The sequence below is a fragment of the Triticum aestivum genome, chromosome 1D (genome assembly GCF_018294505.1).
Source record: "Triticum aestivum cultivar Chinese Spring chromosome 1D, IWGSC CS RefSeq v2.1, whole genome shotgun sequence".
NCBI classification, from domain to species: domain Eukaryota; kingdom Viridiplantae; phylum Streptophyta; class Magnoliopsida; order Poales; family Poaceae; genus Triticum; species Triticum aestivum.
In genome coordinates, this window is record NC_057796.1 from 331,593,012 (window position 1) to 331,602,701 (window position 9,690).

Consider the following 9,690-nt stretch of genomic DNA (forward strand, 5'->3'; position numbering starts at 1 on the left):
GCTAGCAGTTGCTCTATCATACCCGAAGGAATTTCATAACCAATATTTTCAATAGGTGCAGTAGGTTGAGGGGAAAGTAACTGTGCTTCCGGTCAAGGTGAAGATGCCCCGAACAAACCCCTCAAAGGATTGTTTTCTATAGTAACAAGTGACAATAAATTTCGGCACGTAATATAAATTTTTCCTTACCGATTTTGACTTACGAAGAGCGCTTCACTCCCCGGCAATGGCGTCAGAAAAGAGTCTTGATGACCCACAAATATAGGGGATCAATCGTAGTCCTTTCGATAAGTAAGAGTGTCGAACCCAACGAGGAGCAGAAGGAAATGACAAGTGATTTTCAGCAAGGTAATGTATGCAAGCACTGAAATTGTCGGTAACAAGTAGTTTGATAGCAAGATAATTTGTAACGAGCAAGTAATGGTAACAGTAAATAAAATGTAGCAAGGTAGCCCAATCCTTTTGTGGCAAAGGACAGGCCAAAACGGCCTCTTATAATAAGCAAAACGTTGTTGAGGGTACACGGGAATTTCATCTAGTCACTTTCAACATGTTGGTTTGATTCGTGTTCGCTACTTTGATAATTTGATATGTGGGTGGATCGGTGCTTGGGTGTTGTTCTTACTTGAAAAACCTCCCACTTATGATTAACCCCCTTACGAAGTAGCACATAAACTAGGGTTTAAGCTTCTGTCGCTCTATCAACCCATCATCTAATAACTACTCCACAATGCATTCCCTTAGGCCAAAAGGTGGTGAAGTGCCATGTAGTCGACGTTCACATGACACCACTAAGGGAATCACAACATACATATCATCAAAATATCGAACACATATCAAACTCACATGATTACTTGCACCATGATTTCTCCCGTGACCTCAAGAACAAAAGTAACTACTCACAAATGATAATCATGCTCAAGATCAGAGGGGTATTAAATAGCATAATGGATCTGAACATATAATCTTCCACCGAATAAACCATATAGTAATCAACTACAAGATGTAATCAACACTACTAGTCACCCACATGTACCAATCTGAGGTTCCGGCACAAAGATTGAACACAAGAGATAAACTAGGGTTTGAGATGAGATGGTGTTGTTGAAGATGTTGATGGAGATTGGCCTCCCAAAGATGAGAGGGTTGTTGGTGATGATGATAGCTTTGATTTCCCCCTCCGGGAGGGAAGTTCCCCCGGTGGAATCGCTCCGCTGGAGGGCAAAAGTGCTCCTGCCCAAGTTCCGCCTTGAGACGGCGATGTTCCGTCCCGAAAGTCATCTCCTAATTTTTTCTAGGTCAAAAGACCTTAAGTACCAGAAGATGAGCACCGGAGGTGGGCCGGGCTGGCTAGAACCCACCAGGGCGCGCTTGGGGGGCCTAGCCCCCTGCTGTCTTGTGGTCACCAGGTGGCCCCCCCTCTGGTAGTTATTTGCTCCAGTATTTTTTATATATTCCAAAATAATTCTTCGTAAATTTTCAGCTTATTTGGAGATGTGCATAATAGGTAACTCTGACGTAGCTTTTTCCGGTCCAGAATTCCAACTGCCGTTCTCCCTCTTTGTGCAAACCTTGCATATTATGAGAGAAAAGGCATTAGAATTACTCTACAAAGCATCATTATGCATAAAAACAATATAAGTTACAGTAGGAAAACATGATGCAAAATGGACGTATCAGGTGGCTTTGGTGGCAACATGGGCGGCAATGGAGGTGGCTTCAGTGGCAACATGATCAGTTGCATGGGAGGTGGCTTCGGTGGCAACACAAGCGACATGGGAGGTGGCTTCGATGGCAACATGAGTGGCATGGAAGATGGCTTTGGCGGCAACATGGGCATGGGAGGTGGCAATGAAGGTGCTTTCAGTGGAGTTCACGGCAACGAGACATCAACTCATGAAGACGTCGACAAAGAAGCCATTAATGATGATGATCATACCACCATCAACAAGGTCGCTAGTGACAACAGAGATGACGAAAATTGAGTGATATGTGTGATGTTTATGTGCATTTCAATTTATTGGACCAAGAACTTTGTTTGAGACAATGCACATTTGGTTGTAGGATTTCAAACTTTAATTCATATGATGCACTTTTTTGGTATAAATATGAAATTTATTGCTATTTGAATGTTCAAATGCGTCTGTATAGCAGTCGTCCATCGTCAGCTTTTATATCTCCATTTGCATCATCTATTGAAGTTGCTCTTTTACATCTTCCAGTTATATCATCTGTTGGAGTGGCCTATTTTTTGAAGATGTAAGAGCAACTCCAACGCACGTACCCATTTTGTCTGCCGCCGTCCGTTTGGGTTGCCATGGACAAATGTATTGGCCCAACACGCCGACCCATTCCCAAAACGCGTCCGCGAGGACCCATTTGAGGCCCAAATTTGCGGCTGAAATGCGTCGGCACGGACACGAAGCGAACGCGCCACACGTCCTCTCATTGTCCGTCGCGTCCTCACCTGGCGGCCGTTCAACTACCGCGATTGTCTTTATTAATGAGGACCGCCGACCGTGGGCCCACGCATTAGCAACGGCGATCAGCCTTTTTTAATCCGAGCGTGCGGTGGGGGCCGTCCTCATCCCTTCGAGACGCCCCCATTCCCATCTTGCCTCCCACAGTGCTCCCCCGTCGACGACAAACCCTAGCCACTGCCATGGGCTTCTTCTCCGGCAAGGGCAAGGCCCCCCACCCCTTCCCTTGCCCCCTCCTCCGCCGGCCGCGGCAACACATCAACGTCCCAGTGCACCAGGCGAACTGGCACTGGGAGCACCGCGTCCCCCTCCCCTATCCTGACGTGACACTGCCAGACGATTGGCACTTGGATCCGGAGACAATCCCAGTGTCGGCGGTGTCGTGGTCGGCGAGGGCGCGCACGGAGGAGTGGCACCGGCGGCATCTGCTGACGCCGGAGCAGCTGCGCGACCCCGCATACGCCTCCGACTCTCCCGCTTGGGAGCAGTGGTTCGCGTTCGAGCACGAGGAGGCAGGAGGAGCGACGTCCGTGACGTGTGGCATGGCTCCCCGCCGCCGCCCCTCGTCGTGCTCGACGAGGACCAGGAGGCGGAGGCCGCCTACTAGGCGGCTGCCGTCCATGAGAGCGAGGAGGAGGAGGCGTACCAAGCGCGCATGACGGAGGCCATGGCACTCTCAGGCCGGCGACTGTGTCGTGCTGCCATTGAGGGCACAGTCCCCCGTCAAGGCCGAGCCGCCGCCGATCCCATCGAGCGCTACTCGTGGGACGGGGTGGTGCATGAGTGAGTTAGGGCGCCACCGATCTGGTACGGGGCGACACAGGAGCAGACCTACCTGGAGCACTAGCGGCAGCGGAGGAGCGGCGCGAGGGCGAGCGGCTCGAGCAGCTGGAGCTCAACGTGGAGGAGGAGCGTCTTGCCCGCGGTGGGGCTGCCTAGCCGGCGGACGACGTCGCCGCAGCCTGGGAGACGACGTTCCCTTGGGCTGGCCCGGCGCCGACGCTCATCGACCTCACCGGATCCGACGACGACGACGAGCACGCCTAGGACAGTGCGCCTTCTCTTAGTTTTAGGTTTATTTAATGTTTTAACTTAATGTAAAGTGGACTGTCGCCGGCCTTTGTGGCCGGCATTAATGTTTAATTAACATTTTTATTTCTAAAATGTTTGCGTTCTTTATTTTTTCGAGCGCGCACTCAAAAATGAGTCGGGCCAGCATTGGGCGCAATCGCTGACCCAAACGCGACCCAAGCGGACAAAAAATTGACAAAATCACCGTCCGTTTGGGTCGGCCGGTTGGAGTTGCTCTAAAATACACTTTTTAAAGATGTAAATTTTACTTTGACATCTCTAAATTTACATTATGTATTGAAGATGCCCTTATTAGTTAAGTTGGTTGGTGTAGCTCTAGAAAATCCGTACTACTACTACTAGTTTTTTTCGAAACGGTACTACTACTAGTTTCATATCCAGTTGACTGCACACGTTATTCGCGATGCACGCACGCGGCGCAGTTGCGGTCCGGCGCGGCGGAAAAAGCCGCAGCTGCGTGGAAGGCAAACCATGGTGTGCCACACTAATAACAACAAAAGAAATCATGATCTGATGAAAACTTTGGGCCCATCTGCAGCAGTTTAATGAAAGACCAATAGCCCCGGCACGTAAAGCTAATCTAGATCGCCGTCAGTAAAGTGGAGATCCACGTCACCCCCTCCATCCATCTTCATCCCCGGGATCAGCTGAGGCGACAACTCAGCAGCCACCACGCTTGTACCGCCATGAATCAAGTTTACGGTCAATGCGTTGAAGGCAAAGCATACGGTGCCTACCGAAGAAAGTGTTTTAGTTAAGCATCCACCGTGATCTCCCGGACGTGAGTACACCCTAGAGCAACAAACCTAGAGGTTTTAAGTGGCTGTCGTACAAAAACCTAGAGTTCTTATGCGTACTAGATAAAACATCAAGGCTACTAGTTGGTGCCATCAAAATCTCACCAGTACAAACCCAGAGCTCTTAAGGAATGAGTTTATGAGAGACGAGCAACAACCTACTCCTAAATCCGTCCACTGTCTATGCCTTTTAACACCAGCCAACTCGACAAAAGAAGAAAACGCTCTCATAAACGGATCCTCTAGAACCAACCATGCATCATGATCCAAGCTTGCAAGGGGTTCACACGATTAGCCGCCGCAGAAGATCCAGCATCCAGGACAAGGAAAAAACGTCGCGCTCGGCCCAGCCTTCAGCATCAAGGATGTCCCTTTGAGCCGCCCACCCACTCGCCGCGGCTCCCCTTCTTCCTCCCATCGCATTCTTCCCGCACACAATCCATCTTTCTTTATTCTTCCCTTCCACTCTTCATTTGAGTCTAATCCCGTTTCTTCCCTCGTCCGACGCCCAACTTCCGCTCCCCCGCAGTTCACATCACCTTTGCTTCGGCTTTCTTGCCGCCCGCGGGCCGCCGTTGAACTCGAACTCGACAAGAAGAAAGAAGCCAAGCACTCCACGGAACCTCCCACCACAAGCCGAGAGATTCCAGACGGAAGCTTTGGTTCCAAGAACCCGAGGGAGGAATCCCAGGAGAGAAGCCAAGAAATCGAAACAAGGATAGTAGTAGTGCTACTGTAGTAGCAGCCAAGCCATGGTGAGGAGCAAAGAGGTGCCCAAGAGGCCCAAGGACCCGCTCATGACCCCTCCGTCCAAGCCCAGGGGCTTCAGGGACGACGACGGCGGCGGCTTCGGCGGCAGCCTGCCCAGGAACCGCGGCGGCGCGGCTATGTCCCCGGCGCCGGCCTCCGTGCCCAACTACATGCGGGCCACCAGCAGCTCCGGCGCCAAGGCCGGGCCCGGGCGGCGCGCGGGGGCGGTGCCCTCGTCGGCGTCGCCCACGACCAGGCGGGGGCCGGCGCGGGCGGTCACGATGGGGAGGGTGCTGTTCCCGACGCCGGAGGTGCCCGGCATGGTCCGCGCCACGCCCACGTGCTCCTCCACCATGAAGGAGGCCAAGTTCCCCGGCGCGCTCGACCTGGCGCCCGGGGCCACCGACGCCCAGGGCCCCGCGGCGATGCGCGTGTGCCCGTACAACTACTGCTCCCTCAACGGCCACACCCACTCGCCGGCGGTGCCGCTCCGGAGCTTCCTCGCGTCGCGCCGCCGGCTCATCAAGACGCAGCAGAACATGAAGCACAAGGGCGTCTCGGCGTTCCGCAAGGGATCCGGCCACCAGAGGCCGGAGGACAAGAACGGCGGCCCCGTCGTCCGCGCCGCCGTCGCCAAGGCCGCGCCTCTGGTCGACGAGGAGGCGCTCGGCGACTTCTTCGTGGAGGTGTACGCCGGCCCGAGGGTGAGCTCCGACATGAGCTGCAGCGACATGTCCCTGGACGAGATGGACGCCGCGGTCAGGAGGATGGAGTTCGTCGTCTTCGACCGGTGCGGCGTGGGCGAGGACGACGAGAAGGGCGGCGATCCTGCCGTTCGCGGTGACAGCCGCGGGAGGCCGGAGGAGGACAGGCTCGGTTTCTGCAGGGACAGCTCGTCGGAGTGCAGCGATGACGGTGCCTCCGGTCTCATCTCCGGCAACCTCGTGGAGGAGCTGCCCTGGATGAGGTACGAGTGCGATAGCCTGGACGATGATGTTTCAGAAGAGCATGTTCAGGAAGCAGGGGTTTCAGAGGGGCAACAAGGTAACGATGAAGAAGGCAGATCCCGCGGATCGGGCGATAATCACGAAGAGGAGGCGGATGAAGAACAGAAACCGGAAGAATCGGAGATCATCTCCGATCTGCCCCGTGAAACGGGGATCATCGCGGAGGAAGCGGGTGTCGATTGCAGATCTCCACTCTGCGAAGACATCTCAAACACAATGGATAAACAGGAGGCTTCCACAGTGCAAGAGACGCAGCATGAAGACGATGAGGAGCATGTCTCGAATGTTGCCCACAAAATGGAGGTCGCCGCGGCGCAATCATGTATTGTTTGTGCAGCGGAGGTCTGCAATGAGCAGGAAGAAGAAGATCAAAACAGCATCCTGGGCAAAGTGATCCAAGGGGGTGCTTCTGATGGACAGGGCACGTCAGAAGAGAAGCTCTCCAATGGTGTCGATGAGCCGGAGATTCCTGAGCATGAACTAGACATCCTGGGCAAAGTGGTCCAAGAGGGTATTTCTGATGGACAGGGCACATCAGAGGAGCAGCTCTCCAATGGTGTCTGTGAACCGGAGATTCCTGAGAATGAAGTAGCAGAAAGAGTGGAAAATGTCCCTGAAGAGAGCCGGGTGGATGAGAGTTCAGCAGATCAAGAGGCAAAGGATGGTCTGACCAACGTGGAATCTACCGGCAACTTGGAAGTTACAGAGAAGCAGGACTTGCCGGGTGGTGAATCTGAAATGGAGATTTCTGAGACTGTTCCCAGTGTTGCATGTGACGAGGATTTCGTTGAGGAAGAAGTAACCTCCAGAGCTGTTTCAGAAGGTGAGATTTCTGACTGCACTGCTGTTGCTTCTCCAGATGTTGAAATGTCTACAAAGCCAACAGAGGGTGGCTTTGAACAAGATGTGAACACGGTGGAAGACGCTTTTGAACAGTATGATGGTGCCGTGAACAATTTGGTTGATCAATGTATCCCTGCAGAAGACACAGTGGATGTCACAGAAGATGCCCAGAAGGAAATTGAGACTACCTCATGCAATTTGGAAGATGCTTCTGAAGAATCTGGTACTGCCCAAGAAAGCAGCCAGGAAGTTGATTTCCTATGTGTTGATGCTGCTGCGCAAATGGAACCAGAGCCAGAGGTTACAAATTGCAAGTTGGAGGATTCTTCTAAAGAGTCTGGTAATGCCCAAGAACAGGATGTTAAGCCTGTATGTGTTGATGCTGCTGCTCAAACAGAACCAGAGCCAGAGGTTACAAATTGTAAGTTGGAAGATTCTTCTGAAGAGTCTGGTATTGCCCAGGAAAGCAGCCAAGACGTTAAGCCTGTATGTGTTGATGCTGCTGCTCAAATGGAACCAGAGACTACAACTTGCAACTTGGAGGATGCTCAAATGGAACTAGAGACTACAGTCTGCAACTTGGAAGATGCTTCTGCAGAAGCTGGTATCACTGGAGAAACTGTTCATGATGATAACTTGGTGTATGTCGGCGAGGTTGCTCAAGTGCAATCAGGGGTTGACACAAGCGAGTTGGTAGACGCTTCTGAAGAATCTGGTGGTATTGCTCATGAAGTTGGTGAAGATGATAACTCTCCATATGTCAGTGATGATGCTCAAAGTGATTCTGGGATCGCCACATGGGAATTGGGAGAAGAATCTGCTACTGTCCAGGAAGCTGATCAGGATCAGAACTGTACAGATGTCAATGGTGGTTATACAAATGAATCGACGCTTACCGCTTGTGAACTGGCAGAGGCTTCTGAAGCATATGATATTACCCAAGAAGCTATTCAAGATGACAACATTTCAGATGTCAATGATGGTGCTCAAAAGGAATCGGGAATTATAGCATGCGAATCAGAACATGCTTGTGAAGAATCTCATATTATCCAAGAAGGGGGTGAAGATGTTAACACTGCTTGTGAAGAACCTGATATTATCCAAGAAGGGGGTGAAGATGATAAGACTGCTGGTGTCTGCGCTGGTGCTCTAAAAGAACCAGAGATTATCGCATCCGAATCGGCAGATGCTTGTGAAGAAGTTTGTCATACTGAGGAAGCTAATCTCTTGACAGTTATCCAGATACCTGAGCACAACTCTGACTTCTCCGCTACTGACGGTCATGGGGAGCCCCAGAACCGACCAGCAGAAGACAATGTTGCAAAAGAATTTTCCATTGACGACATGTGCAATGTATTCAGCGGGATGAACCTCAAAGGCGATGTATATGTTGATCCTTCCGAGTCCGATATTTGTCCGAGAAACAGAATGATCATTGCCAGGAGGAGGAGAACACCTGAAGAAGATGAATACATGCGAGGTTTTAACCCAAGGGCACCGAATTTTCTTCCTCTGGAATCGGACCCGGATGCAGAGAAGGTTGATCTGAAGCATCAGACGGCGGAAGACCGCAAGAATGCCGAAGAGTGGATGATCGACTACGCGCTTCGGAGGGCGGTGAATAATCTAGGCCCTGCTCGGAAGAAGAAAGTGGAGCTTCTGGTCCAGGCCTTTGAGACTGTACTACCGCAGGATGAGAAGAAAAGCATTTCACCTACAAGGCCTGCCCAAGCTTGCAACTGATAGTTCTAGAGGTGAGAACACTTTGGATATGTTTCACGGCGTATTTTGCCGTGATAATTGTAAAAACTTAACTTATTTGCACTTGCCTGTACGTAAAACCCTTTGCATTAACTAACCTGTTGCTTGCTTGTCTTTTTTGTGTTACAGTTAGTGGTTGAACTAATCGTGGAGTATGTTGACGACTCGCGAGCTACTAACTCGGTGGTCGCTGCAATATTAGTGCCAGAGACCCACTCCAAGTTGGACGAGAAATAACTACTTACTTACTAGTCACCAGAGATCGACCGATCGTTCGTTTGCTAGAGATCTCTGGTTAAAGTAACATGGAGAGGGTAAACTACTCACTGATGAAGAGTTTCCTGTCTAGTCTAGTTGCTGAGCTGCAAAGGAGTAGCTCAACAACCGAGCTGTGTGTGTGTGTAGATATGTGTCATAGTGCTGATGCTTGGTATTCCTTCATGTATACTGATGTGTCTGATGTTTGTGAGAGTTGCAAAATGTCAAGGGCGCTGAGGTGCTGCATTGACTTGCCTGAGATCAATCAATAAAACTCTTCTCAGAGTGCATGTTTGCTGTGAGAAATGATGGCTATCGTATGTGTAAAGTGCTCGTGTTATGTGCAGATGTTTAGAATCCTATGGCTGCTTTCTGTGAATTCAGTTTCCATTTCATTTCTAGTCCTGTATGCAATGCCTGAAGAAATGCATCAGCTGGCCAAATCGGCTAAATAAACCTGCAAATACTTCCATTCGGAAGTTGTATCAGTACTACAGTCTACATAGTGATCTAAACGATCTTATATTTCTTTACGGAGGGAGTAAAATTTAAGTTGCCCAGGAATCTGAAGGTGACGCCGCGCGTGTGCTTGGATCCTATAGCGAACGTTAACCAGTCTGATAGCTGCAGCCAAACTGTGTAGCGTGTGTGTGGAGTCGTCTGGAACAGTCGAGAAGAAATTAAAGGGCCTCGGAGCTGGAA

At 50.9% G+C, this 9,690-nt stretch overlaps 1 protein-coding gene across 1 annotated transcript; it reads left to right on the forward strand.

Moving 5' to 3' along the window:
• Positions 1–4,747: 4,747 nt before the first annotated feature.
• Positions 4,748–9,294, forward strand: LOC123181842 (uncharacterized). Its single transcript, XM_044594239.1, has 2 exons — positions 4,748–8,723; positions 8,860–9,294. The coding sequence occupies exon 1, from the start codon at positions 5,122–5,124 to the stop codon at positions 8,710–8,712; it is 3,591 nt and encodes a 1,196-aa protein (XP_044450174.1). The 5' UTR covers positions 4,748–5,121; the 3' UTR covers positions 8,713–8,723; positions 8,860–9,294.
• Positions 9,295–9,690: the final 396 nt, after the last annotated feature.